Source organism: Pelecanus crispus, chromosome 1 (assembly GCF_030463565.1).
Source record: "Pelecanus crispus isolate bPelCri1 chromosome 1, bPelCri1.pri, whole genome shotgun sequence".
NCBI lineage: Eukaryota > Metazoa > Chordata > Aves > Pelecaniformes > Pelecanidae > Pelecanus > Pelecanus crispus.
Window position 1 is genome coordinate 24,037,100 of NC_134643.1, and position 18,423 is coordinate 24,055,522.

The 18,423-nt window shown below is 41.7% G+C and overlaps 1 protein-coding gene across 1 annotated transcript in view; it reads left to right on the forward strand.

Annotated features, from left to right (window-relative positions):
• Positions 1-4,512: 4,512 nt before the first annotated feature.
• The window catches only part of GRM8 (glutamate metabotropic receptor 8), a 363,184-nt gene continuing 349,273 nt past the window's right edge, over positions 4,513-18,423 (forward strand). The window contains exon 1 of the mRNA XM_075704969.1: positions 4,513-5,022. Within this exon, the coding sequence (XP_075561084.1) occupies positions 4,513-5,022 (510 nt within the window). The remainder of the gene's footprint in view (positions 5,023-18,423) is intronic.

Below are 18,423 nucleotides of genomic sequence, written 5' to 3' on the forward strand. Positions count from 1 at the left end.
CTGTATGCAGGTGGCAACTCTTTACCTGCTCTGTGTGGAAATTCAGCTATTTGTTCATCGCTGAACGCTGTGCAGGAGAAAGAGGCAACTTTTGTGAACACTAAAATGCATGTTAGCAAGATTATTATTATTTGATAGCTCAGAAGTAACATATCAGAAGTAAAAAGTCAAAATAATCACATTTTTGCAATTTTTTTTTTCCCTCCTCAGAACTTCATAATGGAAGATGCCTGTTATTTTGTTTTCATTCAGTAAAACCAGATCAGTTTTTCATTGACTGGACAATCTGACATTTTGTGAAAGTAGAAATGCGTTCTCACCCTAAAACTCCTTTTCTAGTTCACAGAACATTGGTTTCATTTTATTTTAGTACAGTTCCTACTGTGTTTCAAATGCAATGACAAATCAATTTTTTGGCCTCAAACAAAATTTTAAATACTTTTTCTTAGATGTTCCCTCCCCCTCCCCCCCACTAAATAGCTTTTTTTTTTGTCCCTCTGTAAAGGGTTCATGTGTGTCCAGCTGGCAATGTCAATTGAAAAATGTTCCATGAAGTTCAATGAACATGTTTTCCTGCTTATGCTGCAGAGAGTACTCCTTGCTCCTGCGGCTGTCTGTGAGATTTTTGTAAACAATATTTCCAGGTGAACGTATTGAATCTTTCTATACGATCCCAGCCACAACTTCACAGACAGCTGAAGATGGCTCTTTCAGGAACCTTATAACCAAAATAGAGACACTGCCTACGTTTGTTTAAGCATTTATCTGTCACTCTCAGCTCATTATCTAGACCTTTTCATTAACATAAAGAACTCCTGTAATGAGCCCATCTCTTAGTGCAATGAGTCTGTGGTCAGAATAGTGACCGGTCCAGGCACGTGCTGATGCACTGACTCTGGCAACATGGTACCAAAGTACCCATCCTTGAGTACCACTTATCTCATAAAGATGAATGATTTTATGAAGGAAGTGAATTCAGAACCAGACACTCCATGCAGAAGTTTCCATGTCCCCTGTCTTGCAGTACCCCGCCTCCTTAGGTTTAAAAATAAGTATATACTCTAGCAGAACAAGTGGAGGTTTGTGCTGAAATACTGACTTTAAACATAGCAATATGTTCTGATAACGCCAGATATATTTAATGAATTAAACCCAAGAGAAGCATGTATTCCAAGGTGACTAGAAGAGAGGCTTTGCGGTGCACTTACTCTTGGACTGTGCTGGGGAAATGTGTGAATTTCTTCTCTGAAGTCATGTTTCTAGTGAACACCAACTACTACAGTGGGGAATCTGGCAAATCGAGAATATATTTGCATTAATTCAAACTTTTATGGTCAATTGGAAAAGGACAGCATTTTACTTCGAATTAAATCTCTGCGCATGAGAAAAGTCTATTCAGGCTTTATAGCCCAGAGGCCCATGCTTTTTCACTAAAATTCATTGATAAAAATGGAATTCATTTAGATCAGATGCTTTCTGCTTAGCTACACAGGCTTATGACATTCTGTAGAAGTTAATATTAATCAATATATGAAAAGCAGCGTGGCATGAATAAATTAGGCAGTGTAATAGAAGCTTTTATTTCTTAGGTAACATAAAAAAAGACTAAAAGGTCTTAAATTTTTAAAAAGAACATTTTAAAATTTTATTTCTGTTTTATAGACAAGCTGTGGACACTTGCAGCAAGGCAGCATATTTTTTCAGGAAAACATGCAAGCTGAGGCAGAGCAATTAATGCTTACCTAGGCTATAATGTTGAAAAATGCTTATTATCAATTAATTTGACTTTCAGGCAGTTCCAGGTAAGGTATTGGACTAAGGATGTTGGGCTCACTGTAGCTTCTCCACTGTTGTTGGAATATGGGTTGCAGTAGCTGAATTCATCACTATTTGTTTGTACAAAGACTGACAGTTGCTTTAATTTCTGGGCATTCTTTGGCTGTAAGGAATTACCTGAGTCTGAGCAAGAGAAAAAGCAGCATTTTTTTCTCTCACGAACATTTTCACTTTTTCAGTGGTGCTTTCTTGTTCTCTGTACAGTGTTGAATAAGAGCAATCTTTCATTGCCTCAGAGAGTTGCTCCCTGTGTGGGTTGTACATACATGCACAGGCTAATGAGTTGGTTGTTCACTGTGGAACTAGAAAGGAAATTGCCTGTGTGTCTATTTTAGGTGTAGCTACAACATTTACTCTACTATTTTGAACCCTTAACTGTGTTTTCCTACGAAGGCAATCAAGACAGCAGAAAGTTGTGGTTAGTTAACAGTGAATACAATCTTTTCTTTATAGCATGGGACATAGAAGGAACATCCCATGGGGCTGGATCAGCTCACACAGTGATGTTGGTCAAGTTCCTCCATTTGTGACTGAGTCTGAGTTTGGCTCATGGGGCTGAAGCCTGGTCAGATTTGGAAACTGTGCTGAAAAGGAGCCAAAGGAGAACGGTGGGATTATCACATAAACTAGCACAGAATTTATTTCATTTAGATTTGACCCTGAGCCAAATTCAAGCAAAACTAAATGTTAAGAGGCACTGAAAGTCTTGTGTGCTGCTGTTCTCAATTGCAGTAGTTTTATTCACACCCATTAAACAAGTTTCATTTTCAAGTTGTTACTCTGTTTCCAGATCATGGTGAGATACCTTCACATTCGATAGAAGACTTTCCATTGTGAATCTTTTTCTCAGGTCTTCAAATAGCTGCTATTTAAAAACTCTTCTTCAGCTTTTGTGAGCTTAGTATTATCATTTGGGGAAAAACATGTAACAAAATAAATGTAAGAAGAGGGTCAATTTGAAGCATTATCAAAGCACATTTTGAGTTTTAATACATAAAAAACTTGTGGGAAATGATTCAAAATGTCTTTGAAAAAACAGTAGAGCTGTCTATAACTGTCTTCTAATTTTGTCTATAATTGTCTTCTAATTTGATCATATTTTTGGTAGGAACCAGTCAGATCACTAGGGACAAAGTACATATCTACAGATGAGCCTGTTGCATGAATTTTCTGTATAGGCAGTGAGGTATGCACTTGTTCAATGTGATCAATTTCATAATAAATAAAACTTTTTTAAAGAAAAGGATCAGGTGAATTATACCCTAGGATGTCCACCACCCTCCATAGCCTGTAACAGATGCCTTGAGAGAAATTGGCTTAGATGCAGTTGCCCACAGTGTGCCTATCTAGTATTAGGTAAAATTAATCCTCTCTCTCTTCTCCTCAGAGGTCTAAACATTTAGTCAGGCATGTGTAATTTTGTTAAATATTGAAATAAATAAATGCCACTCACTTGAGAATTAAAGTGGGGGCAATTTGGAGACATTTATAAGAATCAGTCAGGTGTTTAGATATGTAGGCTGAAATCACGATCTATTAAAATCAGTGGGACTTCTGCAGATGTCAGTGGGGATGCAACATTGTTCCTATTTAATGTGGTCCAAATGGAAGCAGAGAATAGAGACCTTGTTAATGCTGGACCTCAGCTCAAGTAAAATGTTGGAAAGGGAATATTGGATGTTCAGCTGGTTTCCTAACAGAATATGTTGTGCTCTTTCTGCTTAAGAAATCAGCTACCTTTTCATAAATGTAATTTAGTGTTGGAAATTATCTGGAAGGCATTTTAGACATATAGTAAGCCCAGAAAAAAAGTGAATTCCACTGGAGAAATAATCAGTTTAATATCCAAATGAATTGAATGTTCTTGTACTGCAGCGGCTGAAGAGCATACTTAAATTCAGGAGCCCTGATTACTCCATTGTCATAAATGGAACCTCTCCACGAGTGAGAGTGTAAGTAGTTATTGCACTTCTGTAGGCTGGAACAGAATGATACAGCAAAACAGAAAATACAATGTATTACGGATCAAATCTGTTTCTGGAGTCATGCAATGCGAAGGTAAATACAAATTACTGGTCAGAATCTGAACACCAAGCTAAGTTTAGTTCCCCTGATTTGGCTTTTGCTCTGCTGGTATCATCAGTTTCCTGGCTTGTACTACAGTGCAGCCAGGTGTTGAAATTCACAGAAGGTCAAGAATTACTCCCTTACAGAATACTGAAAGTAAAACCTAGGTGATGTAACTCATATTCAAAAGTAAATACAGTGTGTGACAGGTATAAAACTGCTGAACTAAATGGTATTTTTCATTGGTTTTGTTTTTTTTTTTTTTTTTTTTCCAGAAGTACCTCAGCTGCAGGGCAAAATACAAGGACATAAGCTACTGACCTCTTCTTAGCATCAGGACCAGAGATACTACCCTACAGTTCACCATCGATTAAGAGCAATTGAAAACCACCTCAGAAAAGCTGAGCAACACATGACATCAGCGAACACCTTTTGTAAAACACGTTTTATGTACTTCTGCTGAGATCCTTTTTCTACCTACCGCATGGTTCTATATTACTTACTGGGCACTGATGGTAGCCTCCAGAAAGTGCAGCTTCAAATGGTCAACCTCATCCTTTAGCAAGAAGAAAAGCTGGATACTGGATAGCAACAAAGTCTTCAGAGAAAATGGTATACGAAGGAAAACGACTAATTTCCTGCCATTGTTTCTTCCTGTTAACAGCCAAATTCTACTGGATACTCACCCTGATGCAAAGAACGCATGGCCAGGAATATGCCCACTCCATCCGACTGGACGGGGACATCATCTTGGGAGGACTGTTCCCCGTCCATGCAAAAGGGGATAGAGGGGTGCCTTGTGGGGAACTCAAGAAGGAGAAAGGGATCCACAGACTAGAGGCAATGCTGTATGCAATTGATCAGATTAATAAAGACCCTGATCTTCTTGCCAATATCACCTTAGGTGTCCGGATCCTCGATACGTGTTCCAGGGACACTTATGCATTGGAGCAATCCTTAACATTTGTGCAAGCGTTGATAGAAAAAGATGGTTCAGATGTGAAATGTGCTAATGGTGACCCACCTATTTTCACTAAGCCAGACAAGATATCAGGTGTGATAGGTGCTGCAGCAAGTTCTGTGTCCATTATGGTCGCAAATATTTTAAGACTTTTTAAGGTAAGGAACATTTTCTATCTTCCTTTTAAATTTCAAGCACAATGAAATAAGTGAGGTGATTATGTTGTGTTACCTTCAAAAAAGAAAGGACTTTTTTAGATTCAGAAATCTGAATGACTGGTTTGCCCTTTCAAAGCAAAGGAAAAAAAAAAAGAGCAGTGATTGCAGACCCTAATTTAAGGTGCCAAATGCCTCTTTTGAATTTCTGAGCAACCAGAGCACATTTTAATTCTTTAGGAGCTTGTATCCTTATTTTTTTACTACTCACATTTGCTCCATATTGAGCATTTATGCTCATCAAGACTAGGTTGGGACTGATTTCCCAAATTTCCAGGAGAATTAAATATAAGGTTTAAACACAAATCAGTTTGTAGGAGGACCAGATAATTTCCCTAAATAGGAAGATATACCAGCAATAATCTAGTGCTACTGATGTGCATGTCTAGTCAAATGCAGTGTACTGAAATATCTTTGATTTCCTTGAAATCTTAACCTCCTCCATATTTTTTTCAAGGTGATATTTTTTTCCACACTTTGTTATCACTTTGTGAGAGATTACTTTTGGACAACAGTTATACTGACATTTCCTTCCATGTACTTTATTAAGCTCTGGCGTTATAAATAATGGAAAAGTAAACCTGCCACTTTCAAACTTGCTAAGTTAGATGGGAAGATGAACACATTCTAATCAATCAACTTAGCTGGAACAGATCAGGCAGCAGACATTTAATTTTTAATCCTGTGCAATGGCAAACAGATAATGGTAAGTTGAGCACTTTTTTCTACACACAGAATGACTGTAGCTTTTGTCTGAATCTATTACTGTCCTACCACCCACTGTTATTCAGACTCATTCCTTCCATTCAGAAATCTTGCCTTATGTCCTACAAAGTTACAACCACCAAAGACCGCTTAAAGACCATTTCTTTGACTTTGGTGGAGAAGATTCTGGTAATGTTAAATATTGCTGTTACGTATTTTGAAAAGTGTTGCACTTGTTTTCTACTTTTTGTAACAAAGAGATTGAGTAGAAGTAAGGAAAGATTGGCTTGCTTTTTTTTTTTTTAAGGTTTCTCAAATTGGCAAAGAGTGTTTCAGTTATTTAAAGGGAGATTTTTGTCCTTCCCTCTGGTTCTCCCATGAAGGGCATAATGATGGATTTACAGTTCAGTGGAGGAGCAAAGTGTCTGCTGGGTTGTGGTCAGGTGTTCGTTACAATCTCAAAACTTATCTCAAGCTGCACTTACTGCACAGGTTTGAGAGTAGTGGACTTGTTCCAGCCATATGTTTTGCTTGTGAAAATCAAGTGCACAAAACTGAGCTGACACTTCAAAATGTTCTGTATGGAGAGCATCTCTGGAGCTGTGCCTGGTGGGAGAGGCCTGTCTTTCCTGGGAACAATCATACATGTTGTGGGAGGTGTCTATTTTTAATTTCACATCCTTTTTTGAAGTTGTGTCAGCCTATTAAATAATGCATAGTTCTGAAGTAATGATAGATGGAACAGTCACTTTAATACCCATCATAATGCAGGGCCACGTAGACTACGACTTACATCCAGTTTTGAGTTGAATACAGTGCTGTAGACTGATTTAAGAAACTAAGCCCTGTAAGACATGCATTAACTGTGAATTAAGAGCAGCAAGAAGGAGAGAGGCCTATGAATTGTCTAAGATAGTGGCAATTTGTCTTCTAAAACCACGACAGCTACCTCCTGATTTCCATTATGCAATAAGATTGCAAATAACGTTCTACTGCAGTCTTAATCAATAGAGGGTCATGTGATATCCCCTCTGGGGAAAGATCTTATTTACCCATTTAATTGATGTAACACAGCTGCTGGCAAAAGGAGGAGACATCTCTTTTAGTTTTAATTATAGATCCTGCACAAATATACTTAATAATGTAAAAAATGACAAATTACACCCTTTAATGTCTGATGTTTGACTTGCATCTGAAGTCTTTTTACACCTTCCTCTCAGAAGTAGATGTTATCTCTGCATGCGTAAAGGCTTCTGGATAAGGCCCTCAGTTAGCTGCACTGTAGAAACCATTCACAATGGTTATAGTCAAGCGGATCAGGAAATTAAGGGTCATTTGCCAGAAATATAGACATATAATCCAGTTTGGGTTGTACTCAGACCAAAGACATGGGCTGAGATTCTCAGCTGATGCATACCCACAGCTCTGCAGCTGAGGACCAGGACCTTGGTCCATGCTCACAAAGGCTCTAGGTATGAAATTTTGTCTACTGTATCTTGGTATGTGTCAAGGCTGGGCACTCAGCTGGTGCAAATGCCTGTACTTTCATTGAAGTCAGTGATCACCATCATGCAAATGCCTGTTTCCATGATATCCGGGATTAGAGTGATTCATCTATATTTCTGTCTAGCAGTTTTGTTCAGCAAGTTGAACCTGTAATTTGAAGTTCAGTATTGGTTTAATATGTACTCTGAAGTTCCTAAATGTCAGACTACATATTTTTGGAGAACATTGTTATCCAGTGAAATTTTAATCTGTGATGAAATTGTGAGAAGTATATTGTATCACTCAATGTGAATATACAAACAAAGATGTGTATTCACTCAATGTGAATATATGAACAAAGGTAGCCTGAGAAATAGTATGCTCAGCAGCTTGGATTTTCATGCTGCTATTTTTCTTTTTCTTGCAATTTTTTTTCTTTCTTTTATTGATTTTACAACATAAAACATACAGGTCAATAGTCCTATCTGATGATCTGGTGGATAGCATAAACTGATTGATAGTCATGGTATCCTTTTATCTAAGTGTTTTCATGAGGAGAGGGGAAGGAGGGCACCACAGAAAATGACCTTGATCTATAGCCTTTCTTCTGGTCAAATGGCTCACCTATATTCTTCTCTGTCCTTTCCCCTTTTGTGAATTTCCAGGTGCATCACTGCTTAGCAGGTGATTTTCTGCCCTTAGAAGGTCCAAAACATTAAGGTCCAAATTTGGACAGCCTAAATTTCACCTGTTGATGGTTTAGACCTTTCAGAGGCACTTTACAAACAGGAAACACTTGTTGAAGGAAATAACTGTTTAGAACTGGACCTGTTATTCCTTGATTATCATAAGGAAGCTGCTTTTTGCCTTATGTTACTCTAGTCCTTGATGCAAAAAAGATTGTGTGAAACTGTTGCTTATTAAACTTTCAGAAGTTGGAAGTGATCTTGCTGCAAATACAGTGGAAGAAGGAGAGGACCTTCAGAGGCGAGCACAGAAGAACTGTGCTAGGTAGTAACACAGTAGCTACCCACTTAAATAGTTCTTTTTGGATCTCAGGACAGATTTTCCCCACTGTTGCTGGCCCATCATTTTAAGTTGTTTTTGTCAGAGAATGTCAGGAGTGGGCTGCTTTACAAGGGAAATTGAGACAGAAGCCAAGGGTACAGCAAGGCAAAAAGGGCAGTCGTCTCACGGCCTCATCTGAATGAGAAGAAAAAAACAGGTCCGTCAATGTAACCAGGTTCAGCCAACAGTCCAGCGATTGCCAGACAAGTCCATAGTAGTGAGGCAGGTCCAAGGTCAGCCAGGAAGTCAGGTCAGCAGGGCAAGGTCATGGTCAGCAAGGGAAGGTCATGGTCAGCAAGGGAAGGTCACGGTCAGCAAGGTACAAGGCCAGCAGCATATCTCAAGCAGGAGCCAAAGGCAGGGGTCAGAGCTGAAATGCACCTGCTGAGCAAAGAAGGTAGACAAAGGTTCTGATGAGGCTTCTCACTGCTCTTCCTCACAACTTAGCTGTTTTCCTGGGCTGATCCAGAGTCAGGTATCTGTGCCATATTGGAAATGACCTTGAACACATGGAACCAAATCCAGGGCTGGGGAAGGGAGGGTGCTGCAGAGCCTGTTGGTGCATTCAGGGCCTTGACAGGTTTTTAGCATTTCCCATGGCAGTGACTGTAGAAATAGGACAGAGAGGCATGGGACAGCCTCTTTCCTTTCTTCTGGTGCACCAGGAGCTGCTCTTTCCTCTCCTCTGGGTGATAGAAAGTGACACTGTTTGGTGTTTGTTTTTTTTCAGTCTGGAAATCCTGCTGCCAAGCTGTTTTTTGTTTGGCTGGTAGGATCCAGTGAGGGCCTGGCTGTCTCAGTTGGACAGCTCTCACTAGCACAAAGGCAAGCTATCTATTGACTTGATCAGTCAAAGTCTTACTTGTACACCCTTCCTTGGCTTTGTCTCACTGAAATTTTGGCGTCCTGTAGGGTGCTCAGGCATGGTCAGGTGGTATCCTTTAGCTGCTTTTTGTGATGTTCATAAGCATCTGGGCTGTTCCCGGTCCCTCAAAACTTGGTCTGGAGGAACCAAGAGACTGTAACTTACTCACTTCGTGTACTGTGTTCCCTGTATTCAAAGCTTCTACTTGTTCAATGTCTGAATAACTTATGTCAATGGTTAAAATCTGCTGGAAAAAGGGACACATTTGTTTAGGTTAGTGTCCTCCCAAAAAACCTCACACTATTTTTGAACTCCTTGGTACACTCCATCTGTCACCTTCACACATCTTCTAGCCAATGTCACACTAGGAGCAGCCTAGGGATGATGGTTTGCATGTGAATTGAGATGGGTGGACAGTATGCTTGGTGAATTGTGATCTTAAGCTTTTATGTATATATTTATGTACATGCATATAAAGCCAAAATGTTAATCAACACTTTTATTCCTTTTCTTGCCTTGCTTTGCCCTTTTCCTTGCTTTGCCTTCTGTTTTCTCCTCTTTTCCCAAGACTAAATTTCTTATTTCCTCTTTTTGGTCAAATTCCCTTCTTACTGCACCATTGTAATCCACTTTAATAGCTTCTGTCTGGAGGGACTAATATTCACTTCATGCATATTTGCCTTATACATTTCATAAATATTTACCTCTTCAGAAGTACAAGTACAAATGACATCATGAAGTTACTCTTTCAACTTTATGTGCAACCATACAAAATGCAAGGGATAGTTTCTTTCACTAAATCTAGAAGTGAATATAGAGTAGAACAGAACAGAATTCAATCATTAAGTTTGGAAAAGACCTCTAAGATCGAGTCCAACCATCAGCCCAACACCACCATGCCCACTAAACCATGTCCCAAAGTGCCACATCTACCCATTTTTTGAACACTTCCAGGGATGGTGACTCCACCACCTCTCTGGGCAGCCTGTTCCAATGTTTGACTACTCTTTTCAGGAAGAAATTTCTCCTAATATCCAATCTAAACCTTCCCTGACAGAACTTGAGGCCATTTCCTCTCATCCTATCACTAGTTACTTGGGAGAAGAGACCAACACCCACCTCACTTACAACCTCCTTTCAGGTAGTTGTAAAGAGCGATAAGGTCTCCCCTCAGCCTCCTCTTCTCTAGGCTAAACAATCCCAGTTTCCTCAGCCATTCCTCATAAGACTTGTTCTCCAGACCCTTCACCAGCTTTGTTGCCCGTCTCTGGACACACTCCAGCACCTCAATGTCCTTGCAGTGAGGGGCCCAAAACTGGACACAGTATTCCAGGTGCGGCCTCACCAGTGCCGAGTACAGGGGGATGATCACTTCCCTGCTCCTGCTGGCCACACCATTCCTGATACAAGCCAGGATGCTGTTGGCCTTCTTGGCCACCTGGGCACACTGCTGGCTCATGTTCAGCCAGCTGTCAACCAACACCTCCAGGTCCTTTTCCGCCAGACAGCTTCCCAGCCACTCTTCCCCAAGCCTGTAGCGTTGCATAGGGTTGTTGTGACCAAAGTGCAGGACCTGGCACTTGGCCTTGTTGAAACTCATACAATTGACCTCGGCCCATTGATCCAGCCTGTCCAGGTCCCACTGCAGGACCATCCTACCCTAGAGCAGATCGATACTGCCATCCAGTTTGGTGTCATCTGCAAACTTACTGAGGGCACACTCAGTCCCCTCATCCAGATCATTGATAAAGATATTAAACAAGACTGGCCCCAAAACAGAGCCCTGGGGAACACTGCTTGTGACTGGTTGCCAACTGGATTTAACTCTGTTCACCACAGCTCTCTGGGCTCAACCATCTAGCCATTTTTTTACCCAGCAAAGAGTACACCTGCCTAGGCCTTGAGCTGCCAGCTTCTCTAGGAGAATGCTGTGGGAGGCAGTGTCAAAGGCTTTGCTAAAGTCTGGGTAAATGATATCCACAGCCTTTCCCTCATCCACTAGGTGGGTTACCAGGTCATAAAAGGAGATCAGGTTGGTCAAGCAGGACCTGCCTTTCATGAATCCATGCTGGCTGGGCCTGATCCCATGGCTGACCTGCACATGCCTGTTGAGCGTACTCAAGATGAAGCATGCTGTAATCTTCCCCAGTACCAAGGTCAGGCTGAGAGGCCTGTAGTTCCCCGGATCCTCCTTCCAGCCCTTTTTGTAGATGGGCGTCACGTTGGCAAGCCTCCAGTCATCAGGGACCTCCCCTGTTAACCAGGACTACTGATAAATCATAGAATCATAGAATCATAGAATCATAGAATCATCTAGGTTGGAAAAGACCTTTACGATCATCCAGTCCAACCATTAACCTACACTACCAAGCCCACTCTAGACTAATCAAGGGTAGACCAGACTAAACCATATCCCGAAGTGCCACATCTACCCGTTTTTTAAATGCCTCCAGGGATGGTGACTCCACCACCTCTCTGGGCAGCCTGTTCCAATGTTTGACTACTCTTTTCAGGAAGAAATTTCTCCTAATATCCAATCTAAACCTTCCCTGACAGAACTTGAGGCCATTTCCTCTCATCCTATCACTAGTTACTTGGGAGAAGAGACCAACACCCACCTCACTTACAACCTCCTTTCAGGTAGTTGTAAAGAGCGATAAGGTCTCCCCTCAGCCTCCTCTTCTCTAGGCTAAACAATCCCAGTTTCCTCAGCCATTCCTCATAAGACTTGTTCTCCAGACCCTTCACCAGCTTTGTTGCCCGTCTCTGGACACACTCCAGCACCTCAATGTCCTTGCAGTGAGGGGCCCAAAACTGGACACAGTATTCCAGGTGCGGCCTCACCAGTGCCGAGTACAGGGGGATGATCACTTCCCTGCTCCTGCTGGCCACACCATTCCTGATACAAGCCAGGATGCTGTTGGCCTTCTTGGCCACCTGGGCACACTGCTGGCTCATGTTCAGCCAGCTGTCAACCAACACCTCCAGGTCCTTTTCCGCCAGACAGCTTCCCAGCCACTCTTCCCCAAGCCTGTAGCGTTGCATAGGGTTGTTGTGACCAAAGTGCAGGACCTGGCACTTGGCCTTGTTGAAACTCATACAATTGACCTCGGCCCATTGATCCAGCCTGTCCAGGTCCCACTGCAGGACCATCCTACCCTAGAGCAGATCGATACTGCCATCCAGTTTGGTGTCATCTGCAAACTTACTGAGGGCACACTCAGTCCCCTCATCCAGATCATTGATAAAGATATTAAACAAGACTGGCCCCAAAACAGAGCCCTGGGGAACACTGCTTGTGACTGGTTGCCAACTGGATTTAACTCTGTTCACCACAGCTCTCTGGGCTCAACCATCTAGCCATTTTTTTACCCAGCAAAGAGTACACCTGCCTAGGCCTTGAGCTGCCAGCTTCTCTAGGAGAATGCTGTGGGAGGCAGTGTCAAAGGCTTTGCTAAAGTCTGGGTAAATGATATCCACAGCCTTTCCCTCATCCACTAGGTGGGTTACCAGGTCATAAAAGGAGATCAGGTTGGTCAAGCAGGACCTGCCTTTCATGAATCCATGCTGGCTGGGCCTGATCCCATGGCTGACCTGCACATGCCTGTTGAGCGTACTCAAGATGAAGCATGCTGTAATCTTCCCCAGTACCAAGGTCAGGCTGAGAGGCCTGTAGTTCCCCGGATCCTCCTTCCAGCCCTTTTTGTAGATGGGCGTCACGTTGGCAAGCCTCCAGTCATCAGGGACCTCCCCTGTTAACCAGGACTACTGATAAATCATAGAATCATAGAATCATAGAATCATAGAATCATCTAGGTTGGAAAAGACCTTTACGATCATCCAGTCCAACCATTAACCTACACTACCAAGCCCACTCTAGACTAATCAAGGGTAGACCAGACTAAACCATATCCCGAAGTGCCACATCTACCCGTTTTTTAAATGCCTCCAGGGATGGTGACTCCACCACCTCTCTGGGCAGCCTGTTCCAATGCCTGACCACCCTTTCCGTAAAGAAATTTTTCCTAATTTCCAGTCTAAACCTCCCCTGGCGCAGCTTAAGCCCATTTCCTCTTGTCCTATCACTAGCTACTTGGGAGAAGAGACCAACACCCACCTCACTACAACCTCCTTTCAGGTAGTTGTAGAGAGCGATAAGGTCTCCCCTCAGCCTCCTCTTTTCCAGGCTAAACAACCCCAGTTCCCTCAGCCGCTCCTCATAAGACTTGTTCTCCAGACCCTTCACCAGCTTCGTTGCCCGCCTCTGAACACGCTCCAGCACCTCAATGTCTTTCTTGTAGTGAGGGGCCCAAAACTGGACACAGTATTCGAGGTGCAGCCTCACCAGCGCCGAGTACAGGGGGACAATCACCTCCCTGCTCCTGCTGGCCACACCATTCCTGATACAAGCCAGGATGCTGTTGGCCTTCTTGGCCACCTGGGCACACTGCTGGCTCATGTTCAGCCGGCTATCTACTAACACCCCCATGATGGAGAGTGTCTTGGCAAGCTCCTCCGCCAGCTCCCTCAGTACTCTCGGGTGGATCCCGTCCGGCTCCATAGACTTGTGAGCATCCAGGTGGCATAGCAGGTCGTTAACTGCTTCCTCCTGGATTATGGGGGCTTCATTCTCCTCTCCATCCCTGTCTTCCAGCTCAGGGGGCTGAATACCCTGGGGATAACTGGTCTGACTATTAAAGACAGAGGCAAAGAAGGCATTAAGTACCTCAGCCTTTTCCTCATCCTTGGTGGCAATGTTCCCCCCTGCATCCAATAAAGGATGGAGACCTAGATTAGTTTCCTCAGCATTTTGTTTATTTGATTTGGCTGTTTCCTTGCCTCATTTTGGGTTTTAGCGTATATCTTTGGCTGGTAGCCTCCCGCAGCTACCAGGGCTGTACCTGGATGATGTTTTTTTTAGGCTTCGTTGCAGGTCGTTTTACATTTGGCTGCCATTCTGTGCTCTTGCTGCCTTATGTTCCAGACCTGCACAAAACAGCAGACAGGTCTCCCAGAAATGAGGGAATTACCATTCTACAGAGGTTAACTTCACTGAACTTCGTAAATACAGGGCTGTGTATTTAATTGTGGCAATAGAGTGCATCTCATGATTGAAGGGAATATGATGTAAATAAAACGTAACAACATTTTACCACATAATTTCAGAGAGCACATGCATACTTTTGTGACGTAACCTGAACCATGTACAGATCCTGGTCCTGACTCTATATCTATGGAAATTTTTGCACCTTATGAACATTACTGACTTCAGAAGCTCTAGGGGGATGCAGGAATCAGTCTGTTCCACGTCTGACTGCAGGGCCTTTCTGTAATGGAGAGCTTTACCGTATACCGAAGTGAAGAACAGGCTCAAGAATTTTACTCAACATATTGGCATTCATTAATAAAAAATGTGCTGCACTGATTAAAATATATCAATTTTCTGTTCACTGTGTCATGCTACATTTGTCAATAACATTTTCCGCTGCATAGCATTAGAAATTTGAAATAGGATGATTTTTTTTTAGTGGTTAAAACATATGTGGAAAATCTTGTGTGAAGCATGAAGAAAAATTGTTGTTAGTAAGGAGAAGACGACTGAAACATTTTGAAATCAGCTTTTAAAATGAACAGATTTGTTTTACTTTTGTTCTAGATAATATTTTCACTTTCTGAATCATTTTTAATTATAAAAGGAACCTATTGCCAACACATCCCATTTAATTTTGCAGTGGTTTTTTTTGTAGCTTATTACAAGCACATATCTGTTTAGTGCCTGAGCATCTTGTCTTGTTATTGGCTGGAAAACACCATTATAATAGTTACATTTTTTCTTTTTTTTCCCCCCTAATTCAGCTTCTTTTACATAGAAACAACATTCGTATCTCTTTATGTTTCTGTGGTAGTAGATACTTGATTACGCAAAAAACCTTTTTAATTCAACCATGATTCTTCTGTCAGTACCAGGTTAAATGTGTTATGGTCAAGAGAGGCAAACACCAGCTCAACACCAAGACAAAATTATAGGTACAACAGATACTTTGCAAGTATCAGTAATGAAACAGCTGGGAAATTTTTTAGTTGCAGCCAGAGGAAATAATAGGTTTTCAGATGCTGTGAAAACTGCTAGGACTGATTAGCATCAAATTTTATTTGTGCTAAGCCGCTTGAGGCAAGGGAGTGCAAAAGCAACTTGAGGCATTCATTCACCATTTTACAGTATATTAGTTCCTTAAATATTCCTCTAAAGATTTAGTGTTTTTAGTCTTCTCCCATTGCTGGATGGAGCTATAACCAGTGTTTAGAGCAAAGGGGCCATCTGGTTTTCTGTATTATTTTCCATGTTTGTCATCGGTTTGCTACAAGGCTTGAGAACCATCTCTTGACCTTTTTGTGCTTCTCTTTTGTCATTTTGATTTGCTTGTATTTAACCATTTCACAGGAACAATCAGAAGCTTGATTAATGTTTATTAAATGGTTTGAGATGTCTCCCCTGTTTTTGTAGGCAAGTTGAAGCTGTCTAAAATGTTGAGTTTTTTATGTCATTCCATAACCACAGTATGTAAGCACCTTACAAAGAGAGTGTAGCTATTAAAGACGAACAGTCTGATTTTCTTTCTACTTCCCCAAGAGCAGTTGGGAGTATATGTGTATATATACACACACACACACACACACACACATATCTTTCCCTCACATGAAGGAAACTGCATATGTGGAGAGAATTATTTCACCCTTTCATGGCTGAAGTTTTGTTGAGTTCCTACCACTGTGTTATGGTTGCTTGTATGTGACAGAGGCCACTGAGTTATTTGTTACATAGTACGTATATTAACATAGATATCAGTCATAATTTCAGAAATGAGAAGACCAAAAAGCTGAGGGGAGTCTAGCAGTTCAACAAGAGCTCACTTATGCACAGAAACACAAACTCTGCAGTGGGTTTTTTTAAAGACCTTGTGTTAATAGGAGGCACTTTTTACATCTCTGCTAGTAAACAAAATGTACGTGACATAGTTCTCTGGCACCGAGGCCAGCTGACACAGACAGTCTACATCCATATCATAAACTCCTTTATTCCCCCAAATCATGGGGCTGCAAATTACTGGGGAAGAATGATTCTTGACCCATGCTAACTTCTGAAACCTGTCTGGGAATTGGGAGACTTGGCTGGCACATGTCGTGGCTGAGCTATGGACCGTCCTGACAGTCTAGTGGTGGAGGCAGCTGAGCTGATGCTGAGGGATGTGCTCTGAAATTATGTGATTTAGCAGTGTAGACATCACTGCTGATTTCTCAGGACAGAGCTCCTCTGCTCCTACATCACACTGAAGGGAAGCCAAGACACTTCAAGGATCATTGATGGCGTGTCGGTGTCTTAGTACAGAAATGTTAGTTTTATTAGCCACGATGAGAACTAAATTAAGACTTTTTTTTTTTCCCCTGGTGGATGATTGTTTCAGTACAGTGACAGCTGTGCAATATGAATAGTCCCGCGTTCTGTCATCAGAAACCAGGCACTATTTTGTGTTACAGCCAAATGGTAGATTTTGTGGGTTTGTGTATTTCCATCCTCATTATTTTCCCTAAAGCACATTGTGCTTTTAGGATTAAACTGGTTTACAGTGCTTGAATGTATATCCTTGTGTCTGCTAACATTTATCAGAGAAAAATAGTCATCCAAACAAAAGTCTTATTGAAGGGCACTAATTCCACATGAATTAATTAAATAGCCAAGAGCAAAATGCTCCTCTGGGCTGGGATCTACTTATGCTCCCAGATCAGAAAAGCAAGATATTATGTCCCCTGTCCTTCTGACAGGACAATTAAGCATTTAAGTGAGGTCTTAAATTAGGAGGCTGTTTGCCCTTGTTTGCCTGTGTCCTCAATAGAGAGAGTAAAATGCTTTCAGAGGGGGACTAGATCAGATCTGAGTGTGGATGCATCTTTCACGTTTCCAGAAAGAAGATGGGTTGATCCATGCTTGCACTTTCACCAGAGAGAACCTCTTCTCACAGGATGTCTTTGGAAGCCTTGCATGGAAGTGATAGGTGGCTCTGTACACATTTATGAGAAGATTTTAAACACCTGCAAGGGTGGTGCCAGTTTCTTAATCCCTTCCTCACTGTCCTGCGGAAGGTATCTTATTCATCTACTTTTCTCTTCCACTTCTCTCCCCCGCCTCTATTTCTCTCTCTTTTTGTCTTAAGAAAAGCTATTTTTTGACCACTGTCCCCATTATTTTTCGAACACTGTGCCCATTATTTTTCAAGTAAGTATTTCATTCCATAGGCTTCAAACAAAATTTTTTTCAGACATGAGCAAGACTCTGACTGGGGCTCAGTTTCTGTGGGTCATGAGGATGAATGAGTCAGCAGGAGGAAGAGCTGGAGTTTGGGAAACTTATGAGTGGGACCTGCCTATGGGGATAACAGAAAATAAGGGAAATGCTTGTGGAGACATTGAACCTTAAAGGGACAAGAGTCTCTCCTTTTTACCTCATGGTAGGATTTCTTGTCTGGCACTTCAGGCTCTAACTCTCCTCTGAAATAAATTATTTCTGATAGCAATGCTGAGATCTGCCGTGGTATTGTGAGAGCTCTCTTCCTATTGCATTTCTTTTATAGCTTGGGACTGTGGAACAGGAGCAAAAGTGATTTCTCTGAGCTGGAATAATTCATATTTTGAGTTTTGACTTATGTTCTTTCATAGGAGGTGCCTGCAGCATTTAGTTGTGTAGCAGCAGTATTTGTAGAGGCAGAATCAGGGTCTTTATTCCTTCTTCTCTGATACATTTATGCACATGGCTCTTCTATAAACTTAAAAGTAGCAAAAGGATGTTAGCCCATTTTGGGTATCATTCTACAAAAAGCTCCTAATAACTTCCATTAGCTTTTTACTCTGATAGTGGCTCCGTCACATTTATAATGCCATTACAATCCTCTTCCAGGCTGGGTAAAATTTTGTCAAGCAACTCCATTGCATTATGGTAGTACTGATCCCCCACAGTGAGTGGTACTCATATTCAGATAAATTTTCTTTGGTTTTTGTTTGTAAAGTCCTTTGAAATGTTAAGGTCTTAGTGAGAAGTTATCACCACCGTTATATTTAGGCTATTCTTTAGAGAAGCCTTTCAAAGAGGCTGTGGATCCTGCAATAGTTCTCCTGGCCTGACACTTCCAAAACAAAGCCCAAGAAAAGAGCTGAAGAAAGGGCTGGCT